This window comes from Hippopotamus amphibius, chromosome 3 (genome assembly GCF_030028045.1).
Source record: "Hippopotamus amphibius kiboko isolate mHipAmp2 chromosome 3, mHipAmp2.hap2, whole genome shotgun sequence".
NCBI lineage: Eukaryota > Metazoa > Chordata > Mammalia > Artiodactyla > Hippopotamidae > Hippopotamus > Hippopotamus amphibius.
Window position 1 is genome coordinate 17,513,678 of NC_080188.1, and position 19,531 is coordinate 17,533,208.

At 42.8% G+C, this 19,531-nt stretch overlaps 1 protein-coding gene across 2 annotated transcripts in view; it reads right to left on the bottom strand.

Moving 5' to 3' along the window:
• Positions 1 to 19,531, bottom strand: part of RELL1 (RELT like 1) — a 63,035-nt gene that overhangs the window by 30,873 nt on the left and 12,631 nt on the right. The window contains exons 2-3 of one of the 2 annotated variants that reach the window (XM_057728267.1): positions 3,525 to 3,578; positions 893 to 1,114 (exon numbers count right to left, since the gene is read on the bottom strand). In XM_057728267.1, coding sequence (XP_057584250.1) covers positions 893 to 1,114; positions 3,525 to 3,578 — 276 coding nt within the window. The remainder of the gene's footprint in view (positions 1 to 892; positions 1,115 to 3,524; positions 3,579 to 19,531) is intronic. The other variant, XM_057728268.1, reaches the window with a different exon arrangement.

Genomic DNA, 19,531 nt, shown 5'->3' on the forward strand with positions numbered 1-19,531 from the left:
ACCTTTAGTTCCTTCTCAAGGGCTATACAGATAATATTCTGAGCCATATACTGTGAGCCTGTGAGCTGTCTTATAGGTACTGAAACCCCCACCAGGTGGAAGAAATTAACTACATGATGACTAGTCTGTAGCCCTGACATAAGCTGCCACGATTCCAAGAACTGACCTCAAGGCAACGGGAACAAACTAACCCTGGAACTGAAAATTAACTCTACTTAATCAAAATAACGCTGGTCAGACCACCACAAGACCAATTTCAAGATGACTATCAGAGTTGACCCTACTGTTTCTGCATGTAGCCCCCGTCCCTCCATCTATAAAAGCTCTTGCCCCCTGATTGTCGGGGGGTGGGGTGGGGGGAGTCGGCCTTTGGACAGGAGTCAGCCCCCCACCTCGGGGTTGCCAGCATCCAAAATAAAGCAAACTTTCCTTTCCACCAACTTTGCCTATTTATTGGCTTTTGAGCAGTGAGCAGCCGGACACCACTTTTGATTACAATAGGGCAGATGTTGCTTAAGGGCACAAACTTAGAACCAATAGTCAATAAGCTCTAAAGAGCGAATGCACAGTAGAGTGAATATAGACAACAATATTGTATTACAGTCATCAAACTTGCTAAGAGACTAGAACTTAATGATTCCCACCACTAAATAGAAATGACAATTCCATACTGTGATATTGGTGCTAAATATCGGGACAATGGCGATCGTATTACAATATATAAACGTATCCGACTAACAAGCTGTACACTTTAAATTTACATAACGTTATACGTCAGATACATAAACAGATGGATCAGTTGCCTTACAGAAATGGAAAAGATACATGACTGGTTTCTGATTTAAAAATCGTCTGCACTCACATCTCCCTAAAAAGAATCCAGGTTATTTACCTATCTTTTCAACCTTTTCTTCTTCCACATCTTGCTCGGCTTCTGTGGTACAACGATAGCCTTTCTTCTTAAGCAGGTGGCAGATGAGGACACCAAAGAGACCCATGAGGAAGAACACAGGGACGAGCGCGTACGCAATGTATTCCGGGTGTCCATTGCCACTGCTCGTGGGCGAGGGCGTCGTCTCGGTTCTGGAGTGTAACGGGCGGCCGCCGCTATTGTCTGAGGGAGAAACAGGCACAGCTGCATCAGCCGTCTCCTGGGGGCAAGGAAAATCTGACACCCTTGGGAAAATGTTCCTGTTAAATGCTTCCCAACCACAGGCCACGCAGAGACTGGCGGGTCTGGCAGGACAGGCACACAGGCTTGTGCTAAAACAGTCTTGAGTTCCCATCCTTTCCCTACTACTCATAACCTGGGTCCCACCCTGAGTAATTTTTTTTTCGTCCTCTCCAAGCCAGCCTCTGCTTCTTCATCTGTAAGACGACCTACACAGCGTGGAGTGAAAGTAAAGTGTCCGCGAAGGGTCCACACAGAGTACATACATCATCGCTAGGTGGTATCATAGCAGAGTACTCCGTGGTTAAGAGCACAGACTCAGGAGACTTGGGGTCACATCCTGGCTCTACCACTTAGCAGCTGTGTGACGCAGGACAATGACTTAACCTCCATGCCTCCGTTTCTTGTGAAATAGGCACGCTACCCACCCTTCTAGGCTTGCTATGAAGATGAGATAAATTAACACATGTAAAACATCTAGAACCATCTCTACAACATAGTAAAGGTTCAACTACATGCCAGACACCATTCTAGGCACCTGCGACATACCACTGAGCAAAACAAAGATCCCTGTCCTCATGGAGTGTATGTCCCAGAAAGATTTAGTAAACTGACAGATCTCGTGTATGAAAAAAGAGAGAAAAGTCCAGGACAGCACCAAGTTTTGGCCCAGGGGTACAAATATAAAAATGGAAGCACATGCATCTGTTTATTTGTTGACCAACCCAAATTAGCATTTATGGCATGCCCGTTATGCGAAAAGTACCAGCTGGGAGCTGGATAGAGAGTGGAAATCAACATAGCATGGCCAACGCCATCTTGGAGCTTGTAGGGTAGTAAACAAGAGAAGGCACTAAACAGGTGAACACCTGGGTAGGCATGAGAGATTGGGAGAAAGGCCGAGGAAGGTATGCATGGGGCACTAAAAGAAACAGTAATAGTGGGGACCTATTTTATGACTTCAAAAATAGGGCAGCTGGGAAGGGGGCCTCTTGGGAGAGGAGACATTTGCTTTTGGACAAGTCAAAATTCCACATGGACTTACATCAGAGGCAGCTGGATATCTGGGCCCAAGAAGGTGCCAGGTAGGCTCCCAAGAGGTCCCTGTATATGGGGAACTGCGTCACCTCTACGAAGGAGTGAGACGGAAAAATAGTGAGCCCAGCTCGTACAATCATAAGATACGGCTAGTTAAGATAACGGAGAGCCGGCTGTGTGGAAAATCAGCAAAGTACCAGTTTACACACGCAAAATGAGAAGGGAGTTATCAAACAAAGGAGAGGGTCAGGCAGGATGAGGACTAATGAAACGGGGGATTTGACTGAAACGAAGTCTCATTATTTGGGATACTCAGATTCTGGAGTGATAAAATGAGGTTTTCTACATCATGGAGATGCACATATATTGCTTAAGAAACCCAGAAACTGGAAAGCTAGATGCCTTTATAAACTTTTTATAAACTCTTTCAAGAGTATTTTTATGGAAAAAAAAAAAAAAAACCAAACACCTGTGTTGTAATTATTATATGGGGACAAATACGAGGTGTGAAGTGACCACATTTCATTACTGCAGCAAACAGTATCAAACAAAGGCCATAGGATGAAGGGCTCTCTCTCTCTTTCACGTGGAACTATCCATTATCTTTGAACATGAAAGGAAACTGCTGGTTTCTCGGGTTTGTAAAATGTTGCATTCATTATTTTACCATGAAACCTCTAGAATTTGGGATAATGTATACACTTTTTCTGATTTCTCTTCCAAGGATCAATATAATTAATAAACAAATGAATAAATAAGAGTATACACACACACTTCCCTAAACATATGCAAATACATCATCTAAATTAGGGTTTAACTTCAAGACTTACTTTCAGTAAAAACCAGAAATATTTAACGCCTTTTACAACTATGTGTTTTATTTATTAATTCCTTTTTAAAAACACATATTCCATGCAACAGGAATATGTAAAGCAGGCAACATGCTAAGACTGAAAGAGTTTTACTCAATCATGGTCTGTTTCAATCTGGAGGTGATAATAAATTCTCTTTGGGGAGCAGTAGAAACAGGGATGAAAGCAGAGGGGCTCAGAATTGAAGCCAAGTAGCTCCCCCTGAATCAGGTGGTTGAGAATGTGTGTTCATCATTAATTTGATATCTAGTAAATCCTTGCAAGTACCACGTATTTACAGTTTGTGATTTACAGACATATATCAGTCATTTAATGTCATAATTATTACACCATGGAAAAAACTGAAGAAGATATGAATCTAAATTAGTGAAACATGAATTACAGAGATGCACTGTCGTTAAAAGGTCAGACTGCCTAGCATAAATAACAACTTGGCCACTTACTAGGCATGTCACCTTGGGCAAGTTTCTTAACTGCTAGGTGCTCAGTTTCCTCATCTGTAAAACAGAATCAAAATGATTGTACCTTTCTATGATAATTTTAAAACATGTCCCCAAATTCTTTGGCACCGCTCCCATGGAGAGGTGAGGTCTCTATCTCCTCCCCTTGAAGATATATTTTGTGCTTTACCTGACCAATAGAACGTGTTGGAAGTGATACTTTGTCAGTTTCTAAGTCCCAGGCCCTAAGAAACTGACAGCTTCCACGTCCTGCCTCTTGGGACACGTGCTTTTGGAATCCAGCCACCATGCTGTGAGGACATCCAACCTGCCCCAAGAAGAACAACCAGTAACAGTCCCCAAATGCCAACTATGTAACTGAGATATCTTAGAAGTAGACTCTACAGGCCCAGCTGATGCTGCACGGAGCAAAGGTGAGTCATTTCTGAGGAACCCTGCCCAAACCGTAAAGTCATAGGCAAAATAAATGACTGTTACTGTTTTAGGCCACTGAGTTTTGCGGTAATTTCTTATACAGCAATAGTAACTGGACGACTACTTCCTTAAGTCATTGTGAGGATTAAATACATTAATATGTAAAGCACTGAAAAGAGCATTTAGGAAAAGATAAGCACTAGAAAAGTACTTACTCAGCATCTTGATAGAACTGCACTATCCAAGATGGTAACCACTAACCACAAATAGCTATTCAAATTAAAACCAATTAAAAATGGACAAAACTTAAAATTCAGTTTCTCAGTTGGACTAACCACATTTCAAGTGCTCAACAGTCACATGTGGCTAATTTGCTTCCATATTGGGCAGGTCTGATAAAGAAAATTTCCATCATCTCCAACAGTGATATTGTACAGCCTGCTTACAGACTATAAAGGATCATTAAAGAGCAAAATGTTGACTGGAGACTCTACTGTGATGTACCTTAACCATTTAATTAAGAATGACTTTTAAATCACAAAGTAGCTACTCACAACGCCTAAGATGTTTGTTAACTTAGGCTTAGCTTTCCTTCAATTTACACTAATAATTTGCTTAGAGACACTGTGTCCATCTTTTGTCTTCATCCCCAGATGACTCATATCTGAATTCTGAAAAAAATATTTATTTTGAGTCCAAATTAATAGGAAAGGTTGTCGTAGCATTATTTATAAAAGTCAAAAAAACAGCAACAACCTGCATGTTTGACAATGGGATAATAATAAAATATCTAAGTCAATCATTGTCTATCCATTTGATGGAATAATATGCACCATTTAAAACTATTTATGAAGACTTTGTGAAGATATGGGAACACACATGATTCAAAGTTGAATTTTAAAAAGTTGGATTCAAAATCTTAACATACGGTAGGATCCAACTAGTAAAAAAAAAAAATGCAAGAAGGCATAAAATGTACAAGAAATGGTCAAAATAGTAAGTGATTCTGGGTAACTGAATAATAGGATAATTATTAATTTTACTTTTATGCTTTTCTATAATTTTCTAAAATTCTTATATATGTATTACTTGTACCTCCTTGCACCAAGGAGGTAGACACTTAAAAAAAAAAAAAAAAGACACAGAACAGAGGTTATCAGCCATTTGGGAATCACAGATCCCTTTGTGAACCTGTTGGATGCTATGGTTCCTATTCCAAAATGGTGCCTCCAAGCTCTGTAAGCTCTAGACATTAAGTTCACATAAAGGCAAGTGACTTGATAAGGATGATGCCCAAGTTCCTGCTGAGTAACATGGTGGACACTGGTGCCATTCACTGAGATGAGAAATACCTGGAAAAAAAAAATCAAGTCTGCGTGGTGCTATGGGTTGAATTTTGCCTCACTCCCAATTCATATGTTGAAGTCTTAACCCTAAGTACCGTATTAGGACATAGGGTCTTTACAAAGGTAATCAACTTAAAATGAAGTCATTAAGTCGGGCCCTAATCCCATCTGGCTCTTGTCCTTTTAAAAAAAGGGAAATACGGGGCAAAGCACAAAGTAAAAACACCATGTGAAGATATAGGCAGAGATCAGGGTGATGCTTTATAGAAGCCAAGGAACACCAAAGACTGGCAGCAAACCATCAGAATCTAGAAGAGAAGCATGGAACAGATTCTTTTTCACAGCCCTCAGAAGAAGCAACCCTGCTGACCCTGATCTTGGACTTCTAGTCTCCAGAACAGTTAGACAATAAATTTCTCCTTTTTAAGTCACGCAGTTTAGGGTACTTTGTTTCAGAGGCCCTAGGTAATATACTTGCATGCAGAAGACAATTTTGAACATGTTCAGTTTTGAACACGTACTGAGAGGTAAGCACGGGGACATCCAGACGGAAATACCTATTGAGCAACTGGATCTACTCCATGAGGACATGAGGAAGAGAATCCAGGGCTGTACCTTAGAGCCTAGAAGAAGTTTCCAGAAGGAATGAGCAGTCAGCTAGGTCAGATGCTTCAGGAGAAAGCAACTAAAATAGGAAGGAGACATAAAATGGTACAGCCACTATGGAGAACAGTATAAAGGTTCCTGAAAAAAACAAAAAATAGAGCTACCGGGACTTCCCTGGTGGTGCAGTGGTTGGGAAGCCACCTGCCAACGCAGGGGACATGGGTTCAAGCCCTGGTCCAGGAAGATCCCACATGCCGTGGAGCAACGAAGCCTGTGCACCACAACTACTGAGCCTGAGTGCCACAACTACTGAAGCCCAAGTGCCTAGAGCCTGTGCTCCACAACAAGAGAAGCCATTGCAATGAGGAGCCAGCACACTGCAACAAAGAGTAGCCCCGGCTCGTCGCAACTAGAGGAGGCCTGAGCACAGCAACGAAGAACCAACACAGCCAATAAAAAATAAATACATAAATTTTTTTAATTAAAAAAAATAATAAACTTAAAAAAAAAAAAAAAGAACTGCCATATGATGCAGCAATTCCATTGCTGGGTATCGATCCAAAAGAACTGAAATCAGGATCTGGAAGAAATATCTGCACTCCCAATGTTCTTTGCAGCATTATTTACATACAATAGCCAAGATATGGGAACCACCAAAGTGCTCTGTTGGTGGAGTGGATAAAGAAATGTGACATGCACATATAATCGAATCCCATTCAGCTTTTAAAAAGGAGGAAATCCTGCCACGAAGGACAACAAAGATGGACCTGAAAGACGTTACGCCAAGTAAAATAAGCCAGTCACAGAAGGACAGCTACCTACCTGATTCCACCTCTGCGAGGGATCTAAAAGAGCCACATTCATAGAAAGAGTAGAATGGTGGTTGCCAGGAGCTGGCAGGGGGGCGGGGATTGGGTAGTTGCTATTCAGTTATGCAAGATAAAGAAGTTCCGGATATTTGCTGCACAGGCTTGTGCCCTTAGGTAACAATACTGTACTGTGCACTTCAAAATTTGTTAAGAGGGTAATTCTTATGTTAAGTGTTCTTACCACAATAAAAGAAAGAAAAGAAAGACAACACCCTAAGACGAATCTTTAGAAACAGAATTGAGAAAAACTCAGGTGAATTGGGCCACATGGACGTTCCAAAGGAGCACATGGAAAACCTTTAGTTGTTGAATCAGGAAGCAACTTGGAATTTTTTAATTTTCCCCTTGTTGTGCTTTGCTCCCTATCTGTTTCTCCATAGTTTCCTGAAGTAAACTTAAAATCCTAAAATAATCTTTAAAATCCTAAAATACATACATATATCATACATAAAATAAAATAAAATAAAATAGGAAGGAAAAAACGAGTAGCAGGAGATCTTTGTGGCCTTGGAGGGACCAGTTTTTCATAGACCAGAAGCTGAGGCTAGATTCCCTGGGCTGAGGAGCAGAAACAGCTCAGTTTGCTCTTTCTAGAAGCCCCCTGTGAGGGGAAGAAATTTTTGTTTGGAGTTTTGAATTTTTTTTAAGTGGCTGAAACCAAAGTGTTTATTTACATGCAGAAGATAAGGCGCAAAAAGAAGACGGATTAAAAACTTGAAGAGGAAAAAAAAAGACTTCGTCCTGAGGCAGGGCGTCCACGAGTGAGTTCTTTACGGTGGGTGGAGGGAAGGTGAGTGAACAGATGCCTGAACATGAGAGATGGCATCTGCTGAGAACGAGCGGGGCCAGGGCAGAAGAGGGGCTTGCGGAGACATTGAGGCTTAGCAAAGAGATGGAAGGGATGGGAGAGGCCAGTGAAAGGACTGCAAAGCCATTCGGGGCAGAGCTGAGATATGTACCCCAAATCTGTGACTGGACTAAGCCATGTGGGGAGGGCCACCTGAGCAGCAAAGAGAGTCAGAGACCCAAGGGAATCAGACACCAGGGATCAGGGTCAGAATGGAAAGTAGGCCAAACCAGAGGAAGGAAGGGGATGGTTTTGAGTGGGAGGGTTCCAGAAGTGATGGAAGTCTGGCTTAGACGACTTTGTTTTTCCTCTGTAACTACTAACAATAACCACCACCACCACATGCATGGAGCATCTGCAGTCCAGCAGGAAGCCAAGCACTGACTCTTCACAACAAACTTACGACATAGCTACTGCGATTCTCCCCATGTTACAGATGGGGAAAGGAAGCACAGAAAGGTCAAGCAGCCTTCCCAAGGTCACATAGCTACTGTGTGGCAGTGCTTGAATTCAAATCAGGCAGTCTGGATCCTGCCTGCTTGGACGCTGCTTCCTCTTACCTGACCTGAGGTCATCGTTTTTCCAACTCCTCTGTTAAAATGCCAAATGCCGGTTTGCTCTATTTCACAACTTAGATGAAAGGCACCCCAAGCCGCAAAACTGTGGATTCCAATTAGCACAGCAGGAAGTAGGATGTTTGGAAAATGCCCACCACCAGACCTCAGAGCAGTTTACTGAATGAACAAATGTAAAACTCTATTTGTCCCCCATCTCTGACCTCCCTCCCAACTCCCAAATCACAGCCCACCTTATGCAGGCCACAACCTCTGGTCCCTCAACCTCTTCAAAACAAGCCCATCACCTCATCTCCAGTATCCTCTGCACATAGCAAGAACCATCCAGAGAGTTCTCAGCGCTTACTGAGAAAAGGGATTCCCCTCCACCACATTACAAGTAAAACATGCCCAACAAAAGCCAGCAGTTGTTAAAATCCTTTGCGTTTTTCCTAGACCCAGCCAGGTTTGGTTAATTCACCATGTTCTGAAGACCCACTATGTTGTGTATTTTGCTAAGATCCTGTTGACAAAGTCACAAAAGAAGACATAATGTAAAAAACACTGAAGACAGCAAGCTAACTGAGGAAGAGGTATGAGGAATGGCTCGAAGTCAACCAAAAAAAATCAAAAGCAGTTTCCTAGCTTGGTTTCCAAGTGATACTTCAATTTCCGACTGACCCCAATGGTCAGAGGAACTGAGAAGAAATGGCACAGAAACGGCATTCCTCAAACCCAGTGGGCATAGCTTGAGGATTGCTAAAATAATGGGAAAGACGATAATAACCTGAGACTCCAGATAAGGAAGCCCTTGTGACTTCTCCCAAGCAGCCTTGCCCAACCAAGGCCAAGAGCATTGGGATGGTTCTGATAGCAATTCTTCCCATTCTATCAGGAAAGGGTATACATTCTCAGAAGCTAAGGTTTCCCAGCAGTGACCCAACAACTCTGTGATGGGAAAAGGACCTGGCTGGTAAGTAGATAACCCACCAAGCTTGGTTGGAACATTGTTTTCAAACACACACATACATACCCTTTTTTTTTTTTTTTTCAGCATTCAAATTACTGTACCCTAAAGTGGTCTATTTTTGGTTTAGATTACTGACTAAGATGGCTAGATATGCACTTCTCTAAGGGGGTTTTTCTTCCTCCAGCTTTGTCCCCAGCTACCTCTGTGATGCTGAACAAGTCCCTTCACCCCTCTGGGCCTTGGTTTGCTCAGCTGAAAAATTATGTGCTGGAGCCAATGTCCTTCCTGGTTCTCAAAACTCCATACTCCCCAACCTTTTCCAGCCCCATCCCCATTCACTCTGGGTTGATGCTACTGGAGAGGAAAACAAAAGCCCACCCTCCTGTGTCCACAAGGCAAAACCCAAAAAACTCTGAAAACAAACATTTTATACCTCACTTCATAGCAAAACCAAATCTGACAAACTCACTTGTAGCAAAACCTGTTTTGACCTGATGTGAGGCTATTTACAAGCCCTATTCCAATGAGTCCGCTGCATAAACATTAATATATTTGATGAGACCTCTCAAGGGGGACTTACATATTTAGAGTTTAGGCCACGGGCCCCAGGGGTTTCTGAGGGTCACAACCCTATGAGGTGGGTACTATTATTTTAGAGAGAGGAGCTGGAGGTTGGGGAGGGTATGTCACTTGCCCAAAGTCACATGGTTGAAAACTCATAAGAGCCTGGAGGAAAACCCAGGCAGATCCTGTTTCAGGACAGAGATTCATGACAAACTGCCTCTCAATCCCACTCTGGCAGAGCTAAGATCTACTAGCTCCTGAAAAACAGCCCCCTTTATTAAGCTAATTGTTTAAACACGGTTTAAATCAATTATGTACACTAATAACAGGGAGGAATGCAAAGCAAATTCTACGAAACAAAATGATCCCCAAATTGTTTCTGGTTTTGGCTGTGGGGATAACTGAAGCTATAGAGCTCTTAAGACACTCCCCCAGCACCAGCAACTGAGACAGAGCATTTGAGCACATTTTAAAAGCTTAAAATGTACGAAGAGAGCAAATAAGCTTATATGGAAACTGGAAAACAATGGAAGTCAGTACATAAATAAGTGCTAAACTTTGTAGTGAAACTTCAGGCAGTGGCCAACTTCCAAATGACTCCCAGAGAAACAGCTGCTACAGCCCCGCCCTCCCCCTCCGCAGCTATGACTAGGCAGGGAGAGCCATCCAGACAGGACCCCCCCTCCCCGGCGCCCACTCACCCGTGACACAAAGTCCCTCCCAAAGCATACAGCTACTCAGTCACCTTTATCTTGTCGAATTCCTTGAAATGCTACCCTGATGCTGGAAAACTCTTGATTCTGGACAGCAAAAACCACTATGGGAACAGATGGAGGCCCAGAAAGCTTCCCCAGCAAAACACATATAAATTGGCTATGAATCCCTGATTTAAAGATGCATTTGGCTAAGAGGTCCCTGTTCCCTGGGGCTGTGGGGTGGGTGGCCAAAATGGAGAGCTCAGGGCAGCAGGAGCACCCCAGGATCTGGAGATAGGCATTAAGCATGGGAGACGAAAACAGGGAGGGGTGAGTACCCAGAGATTTCAGCATATTACCTGTGCCCAGGAAAGTTCCTTCCTTCCTCCAGTACTTGGCTAAATGTGGCTTCAAATAGCTTTTGTTAGAAACTAATAGGACAAAGTTCAGTTAGTAAACCTTGATTGGAGCCTGGTTCCAAAATTTAAATAATAAAAATTTTAAAACAGCAATAAAGGATATTTTGAGGACAACAGGAAAATGGATTAGACAGTAGTACATATTTATAGTTTATTTTTTTAGCTATGATGATGGTATTGTGGTTATACAGAAGGAAACCCTTAATCCTACAAGATGATGGCAGAGGGATTTGGGGTGAAATGTAACTCTCTGCAACTTGATTTCAAATAGTTCAGCAGAAAAAGTAGGTAGATAGAGGGATAGATGGTTGGATGCATAGATAGATGATAGATAGATAGATAGATAGATAGATAGATAGATAGATAGATAGATAGATAGATAGATATAGATTGATGATAGATAGATGATAGATAGATAGATAGATAGATGATAGATAGATGATAGAAAGATGATAGCTAGATGATAGACAGAAAAATGATAGATAGATAGATGATAGATAGGATGAGCAAGTGAATATGGCAAAATGTTGAATCCAAGAGGTTAGTGTACAGCAGCCCACTTTACTATTCTTTTTAACTTTTCTGTAACAAAAGTTCACTAAGTCCCACTTTATCATTTTTTAAATACCCTTTCTGGGAACCTAATTATTATTTTTAATGGGAAAATGCATTTCAATTCCCAACCCCATTACTCAAAAAGGAATGTCTGGAGCACAACCCTTCCCTAGGATGCAGTGTCTTTGTATAAGTACCATAGGAGTTGAGAAGGGAAGTAATAAGTGTGGATCCAGGAAAAAAAAAGGACTTTATCTTAGGTTTCAAAAGAAAAACTGAATTTGGCTGGACAAAAAGGGAACAAACATTCTTGATGGGCAGGAGGCTGGGAGACAAAACTGAATTACCCCTGAACCCCAGGTAGCTACCAGAACAAAGGACTGAAACTGGGGTGACGTCAATATAAAGAAACAAAGATACTTAAAAATTATGATGGAAACTATAAATATTTACTATCTCAGGTTTCCATTTAGACTAGAAGAAGAAAACTACCTTTGCAGAGTAAGAGGAAGTCCCCAGCATTCTCTACAACTGTCTTAGATTTACCAATTCTTCAAGGGCACCAAAAGATTGGAAAAAAAAACAACCAGAAAACAGCTACAGCCCCACAGCTACTCCTCAGGAAGGGATTCAGTTTAGGATACCGGTGTTTTGAGAAGTCAAGGATCTCAACTCTGGACTCTTCCTGAATCGTCCAGAATACCTCAAACAATGGGTTTGCATTCAGATGACACAGAAGGTTCATCTGACCTGAGCTCACCCCACATGGGGCAAGGTCAGCTTACCAGTGACTGCACTGGGACACAGGCCAGGAAGTGACCCACCACGTCTCTGAGACAGAGAGGGCTGAGGAGCCCTGAGGGGACCGCAAGGGGTGGGGCACATCACGGGGCCCTCGGAGAGGGGTGTAAGCAAGGGCGATCCCCAAGGGGCTGCAGGGGCAGGGAGAGCTCAGCAGTTTGGACCCCAGCTGAATCTTCCCCTCCTCATTTCCTGTTCTCCTCCCCCTTGCTCTGCCTCTCCTCTTTCTTTTGTTATTTTCAGCGTTGTCCATTTGGGGATTTTTTTAAGTCGTTACTGCAGCACTGTCGGTCTCCTGGGGATAGGCTGGGCGGCTGGAGGACAGGAGTGGGGTGAGACTCTGACTGTAGACCCTTCCTCACCTTTCAAATTGTAAATTACGTCCATTCAAGAAAAAGCGGAATTTTTAAAAAGACATTTGCTTGATATGACTGCAACGCAATGGGACTTCAGAAATTTAATATCCACTGCAGATTCTCTCCTAAAGGTGGTGTGTTATAAAGAATGAGTCGCTACATTCAGGTAACTGTAGGGCAGCATTTACCAAGGGTTTGCAGTGCTACGTGCACAACTCCATTTCATTTCCACAACATCTGAAGGTGGCTTGTCTCATCAGCCCCACGTACAGATAAGGAGAATAAGGCCCACGGGGGTTCAGTACATGGGGGTTCAATAACAAGTCCTAACATGAGGTGGGCCAGGATGCAAGCCAGGCCACAAGACCCCAGGGCCCCACACTCCTAGCCATGCTGCTTAGCAGTATCTCTAACAGTGGAGATGGGTTTTCATAAGTGACACATGCCTCACAGTAAACAGGTGGGTTAAATCACCACCAACTGACCACAGAGTTGGGCTGAAGCCCAGGTCCACATCCACCCACTCTAACGCCCTTAAACACTAAAAAGCTGCCTCTTTCCGAATGACCCTATCATGTGTGATAAACACTGGAATCTGCATGCATCTTGTTAAATATAAAAATCACCTTCATGAAAAAGTATTTAAGTCAGCTACAGCAAGATAAATTTGCAATGACTTCATTTTTTAAAAAATTCTCAGCAACATAAAATTTCCCAATATTAATTTTTACTACAAAAAGCAAAAGATCACTCTAAAGTAGAACACTATTTTACTCCTCCACAACTAAAAGGAAGACTTTTCTCTATCTATTGAAAAGCATCGTGTTCACAAGTATATTTCCACATTATTACTCACAAGCTATTATACTTAGAAGCAATTCAATAGTTGTCAGAAACATAATAATTTGTGCTAACAATCTTAGCTCCACGGCATTTAAAAATCTTTCAGAAAGAAAGAAGGAAGTTAGGAAGGAAGGGAGAGAGGAAAAGAAAGAATGGAAAAGGAGAAAGAAAATCTTCAATCACATACATATTAGCTAGAGACATCGTACAAGATACAAAAGTTTCCACTCAGATGACAGGACGCTGGCTGTCGTTTTATCTGAAACCTCTAATTCCAAGGCAGTAGCCAAGAGGGTGGATGAGATCTTCATTTTGCAAATAAATCAGTGGTCTAATATGACATAACTGGGACAGGCAGAGAAATGAGTCCAGCAGAAGAACCAACACTCAAGAGCCACTGACAGGGGACTTCCTAGGTGGTGCAATGGTTCAGAATCCGCCTGCCAATGCAGGGGACACGGCTTTGATTCCTGTTCCAGGAAGATCCCACATGCCGTGGAGCAACTAAGCCCGTGTGTCACAATTATTGAGCCTGCACTCTAGAGCCCGTGAGCCACAACTATTGAGCCCATGTTCCACAACTACTGAAGCCCACACGCCTAGAACCCGTGCTCTGCAACAAGAGAAGCCATTGCAATGAGGAGCCCGCGCACCACAAGGAAGAGTAGCCCCTGCTCTCTGCAACTAGAGAAAGCCCATGTGCAGCAACGAAGACCCAACACAGCCAATAAATAAATTTATTAAAAAAAAAAAGAAAAAGAGCCACTGACAGCCTCCCCACGCACTGCACTACATAACACATCGCTCGGACATACTGTGGTCAACATAGGAAACTCAGCGTGGGTGACAGAACTAGCAGGAAAAGCCTGATTTAAGTCAAACACACCTGTTTCCCCAAGTAGTGGGGAGAACGCCCTTTTATTGTACCCTTAACCCCTATCACAGCTCCTGGAACACAGTAGGAGCACCTTAAGCTTTTGCCACACGGAACCTGTGAATTGTGAAAGCAGATTCCATCCTTCCGGAACGGCTCCTCAATTACTGGCCAAGCGTCCACATGCACTGCAACTGGACCAGCAGCTTTGTTAAGATGTTATTTGGAGGGACAGAATGTCCAGTGTACTTGTACCTTCATTTACCAAGTGCTGGTGGTTTTTAAAAACTTATATAAATAGGTTCTTTTCAGAGCTGGACGACTGATTCACCACATAGCTTTACCAATTGTTCAGTAAGCACTTCCCAAACGATGTGAATATACCAGCAAGCCCCAGTGCTCATTAAAATCAACAGAAGGTTTCAGTTCGCAAAGATTCAAAGGAAGGCCACGAATAGCAGCACACTCCCAAGCCCAGCGTTGGGAACTGGCCCTCCACTGGACTTTCACAGGACTCCAGCACACTCCCAAGCCCAGCTTTGGGAACTGGCCCTCCACTGGACTTTCACAGGACTTTGTCACATTCCACACTGCCGTGTCCGTCAAGGAGAGGAGCTGACATACCCTCACCAAAGGCGCTGCCCTCTTCCCACAGGGATGTAAGCCCTAACAGATCTATTCCTGAACATTCCTCGCAAGAGGCCAAGCAGGGACTAGGTTAGAAATTATTTAAACTATGGGAGGAAGCTAACCAGCAGATGCCAGAACAAAAACCACCAAATGAGGAGGGGACAGACCCAGATGGTCTATTTCTGGCAGGAACTGCAAGAGGGGGTCCCGGGGAGGAGGGGGTTCCCTTAGGAACCAGTCTCCCCTGGAGCTCCACAGAGAGGGCGCTGACTCAGAGGACGAGGCCTCCAGGAGCTAGGTTCCTGGTTTCTGGCTACAACCCGCCCCTGCCAAGGTGGGAGTACAGCCAAGTAATTTCCACCGTGCAGAAGACAACACAAACTAACCACATGGGAAAACTAGGGGTGTTGCCATGCCGGCTGGGCTTCAAAAGGGAAGACTGCCGGGCGGCTGGCCCTACAGAGGGAGATAGTGACTGGTTCTCCAGGGGTGTGTTGGGGGTTCACCATCCCACATCCAGAGTCTCTGGGATGTTCAACCACTCTTCCACCAACCACTAAGAGCAGCAAACCTCTACTGAGTGCTTGTTTATAAGCCTGGTGTCTTTACTTGTGTTTTTTGTTTTTTTTTTTTTAATCTTCAAGACTCTTAGATAGGTGTTTCAGTGAAACCCATCTTAGACATGAAGACATTAAAGAACAAAGTATTGAGGTCAAGGTCACTCATTTGGGGACTGGCCAGGATTCAAGCCGAGGTCTGTTGCAAGCAGAGCCCAACCTCTCAACCAAAGCTGCTCCCTAGAAAGAAAGGAGGCAAAAGCAGAAGCTAGCTTTTCCTTGCTTCCTGGCTGTGAGACCCATTAACTTCCTGGTGCCTCAGTTTCCTCATCTCTAAAATACAGATAATAACAGGACACACAGTTTCTGAGCAGGAATGAGATGAACTCGGGTTAAGCCGAGGTCCTAGCACAGAGTAAGTGCTCAATAAACATTAACTAGCATATTGCTGTGATACTTGTTATGAGTGGTGACATGTGTAAACGCTGCTATGCTCACAGAGCCTTCAGCTCACCTGGGAATACAAAGCCAACAGACAGCAAAGGACACTGGAGCCCGTGAGCCCGACTGGAGGGGCAGTGTTAACTGTGGGGGTCAGAGAAATACCTTAAGCCCTGGAGGTGAGGGAGCAGCTGCCTGAAGCAGCACCGCAGGAGTCGGTCTGCAGCTCCCGTAACACTGACATCAGTGCTGTTTCTCTTCCTTTCAGGAACAGGAAGGGGTCACGATTAAACAGAAAACTACAAACGTCCTAAACGCAGGGTTTTCCAGTTAGTCACAGGTTAAGTTAGGTGGTGTTCCTGCTAGACAGGCACGTGGCCAGCCTTCTGTGAAAATGGGAACTGGTGAGCAGAGATGATATATGTGGAGGGCCACGGTCCTGTCCCAGTGAAGTCATGAAGTCCGTCCTCTGCCGGGAATTCTCCCCTAGGGCTGTTAGAGCAAAGGGAACAGGAACTAAGATGGAAAAGACAAACAAAGGCAAGATTAAACAGAAGAAATTAGGAAACCCCTAGATATAAAGAATCTGATTTAAGGGTAAGAAATGAATGTTAATAGCCTGAAACTCAAATAAGAACTCTGAAAGCCAGTAGCAAGAGTTAGACACAGAAAAATACTATTAATATTAGTCACGAACTGATGCATACTTTGTATAATTACTATTCCAAGCATTTTATAGGCATGAACTTGCTCAACCCTTACAATAACCCTATGAGGTAGGCACTACCGTTTTCAGTCCCATCTTACAGATAGGAAAACTACAGCACAGAGAGGTCAAGTAACTTATACCAGGACACACAGCTAGTAAGCAGCAGAGGTGAGATTTTAATCCAGGCAGCCTGGCTCCAGAGCCCCATACTCTGTGCTCTATTGCCTTGAGAGTTAACAGTTTTGATATTCAGTAAAATTCCACAAAATGGTATTACCCATTGCTCATCTCTATGTTGAGTTAGTGTCTTGAGTAGAAAAATCTATGAGTAATTATTATTCATCTATTTCAATAAGAAACCTAGATTAAGAGAATGGTTTTCCCTAGTGAGTCAACTATCGGGAAGAGAAGGTGCATTTAAGTTATATTCTCTCCAGGTCAACGTATCTATTTTCTGGCATTAATTACTTATTTCAAAAAAAAAAAAAAAAATCCTGCCACCATTATAGGAAACAATAGCAAAAAGCCATCTGATCTACATTCAACACTGTTGACATTGCTGATTACTTTTTTCTTTTTTCTTTCTTTATTTTTTGGCTGTGTTGGGTCTTTGTTGCTGTGGGCAGGCTTTCTTTTAGTTGCGGTGAGTGGGGGCTACTCTTCGTTGTGGTGCGCGGGCTTTAAGCGCATGGGCTTCAGTAGTTGCGACACATGGGCTCAATAGTTGTGGCGCATGGGCTTAGTTGCTGCGCAGCATGTGGGATCTTCCTGGACCAGGGATCGAACCCATGTCCCCTGCACTGGCGGGCGGATTCTTAACCACTGCCCCACCGGGGAAGTCCCCTGATTACTTATTGAAAATCCTAAACTTACTGAAAATCCCTTTGAGTTTTAAAACAATAGAAACTATTTGTATGAAGGGATCAGATTTGCCATGTCCCTTTGTCCAAAATGATCACAATTATTAATGAAAAATGGTAAGGGAAGGAATAAACACAAGGCAGTATTTTGAGCTAACATGATCTCAGTTTTATTGAAAGAAAAAACTACCAAAATGTTTACACTAGTTATCGCTGAGTAGTGAGATTATAAGTTATTTTTATTTTCTTTTTAGTATTTTGTATGTTTTGTTGGTGGAACTTGGGAGCATATTTTTTCCTTTTCAAGCTTTTAGTATTTTCTCAAACGTCTTGATGGCAGTCACTGCGGTGGTTTTTGTTTTTTTTTTTTAACTGCAGATAGAAAGTCAGTAAGGAACCTTCATTCCTCTTAAGTGGAACTATATGAAACTGTTGTCACTATAGGTCAAAAACAGTAGAATATTGGCAATTCCGTATGGTTTATGCTAACAGTAACATGCATGCTGCGAAGGTAAACCAAAATACTGAAAATCCCTTGATGATGTGACTACCTATAGCTGCAGTCCATAATATTTACATACGGGATATATTCACACTGACTGAAGGCAGAGAAGATGCTATGAAATCTTTGGTCTACACTTTAGGAGAGACAGGTCAACGGCAACCACAGAGTGGTGTAACTTCTACTTTACTACATTATAAAACACAATGTAAATACATAAACAATAAGGCACTGGCCTGATCATTTTTTTTTCCTACTATACTTTTTTTAAAAAGCCTTTTCAGTGTTTAAATAGTAAACCACCATAATTTCAAAGAGATTATTACAGCTGCAAAGTTTCAATATCATGAACTGATGTTTCCCAACAGGAAAGACTTGACTGTTTCATTTTCCAGCAACTAATTCTCCATTCCCAACTGCTTGTCCTGCAATTAAATTGAATTCTGACACCAGCTCCCTGGAGTTAGTGCAAACCTCACAGGTTTAAGGGCGCAGTCCCACAAGACTGCCCCCACTTTAGACACCAGCTGCAAACAGCATCTAACCACTTAACCAGGCTAACCCACTACAAAGTCAGGGCTTCCTGAGGGCTTCTCCCTCATGTTCGACAATTTGCTATGATGACTCAGAGAACTCAGGAAAGTGCTATACTTGTTATCACAATTTTACTCTAAAGGATAAACAACTCAGGAACAGCCAAATGGAAGGGATGCATAGGGCCAAGAACCGGAGGGGGCGAGGGGGTTGGCACAGAGCTTCCATGCTCTCTCCAGACACACCTCCCTCCCTGCACATCCCTGGGTTCACCAATCCAGAAGCATCTTTAGCCTCCTTGTTTCAGAGTTTTTATCAAAGTTAAAAGAAATTTCATTACATAGGCATAATTAATTAAGTCACTGGCCACTGGTGATTAACTCAGTCATCAAAACCTCATCCTTCCCTGAATTCAGGGGATGCAGCTAAAAGTTTCAACCCTCTATAATCATAAAGTTGGTTTCTCTGACAACCTGCCCTCACCCTGAAGCTATCTAGGGGGCCCACCAAGAGTCATTCATTAGGGTGAACTCAGGTACAGTCTAAAGGGCTCATTAAGAATAACAAAAGACACTCCTCTCACTCAGGAAATTCCAAGGGTTTTAGGAGTTTTGTGCTAGGAACATAGACAAAAACCAAATATGAGGGTGAGTCCAAAATTATCCACACTCTGGCTGTATAATTTATAGAAGTTTTAATATAAATGGAGTGTGGATAATTTTGGACTCACCCTCATATATATATCCTTTATTACACCACATTGACTCAAAGTCTAAAGTCTTATTTATGTATCAAGGTGCAGCAATGAACAACATGGAAACGGTCAACTACTTTATCCTATGGTTCAAGCTAAAGAATTCTCCTTCCCCCCTTGAAGACCCCCCCCCCCATCCCACCCTCAGCCAGGCACTAAGACGGACCAAGTCTACTGTCTCCGTAACCACTATTTCCATAATACGTAGGCACCTAGTGTACACTACGTTACTTTCAAGTGGGTTATTTTTCCTCTGCCAGATCTCTTCGGTCACATTATAAGAAATCAA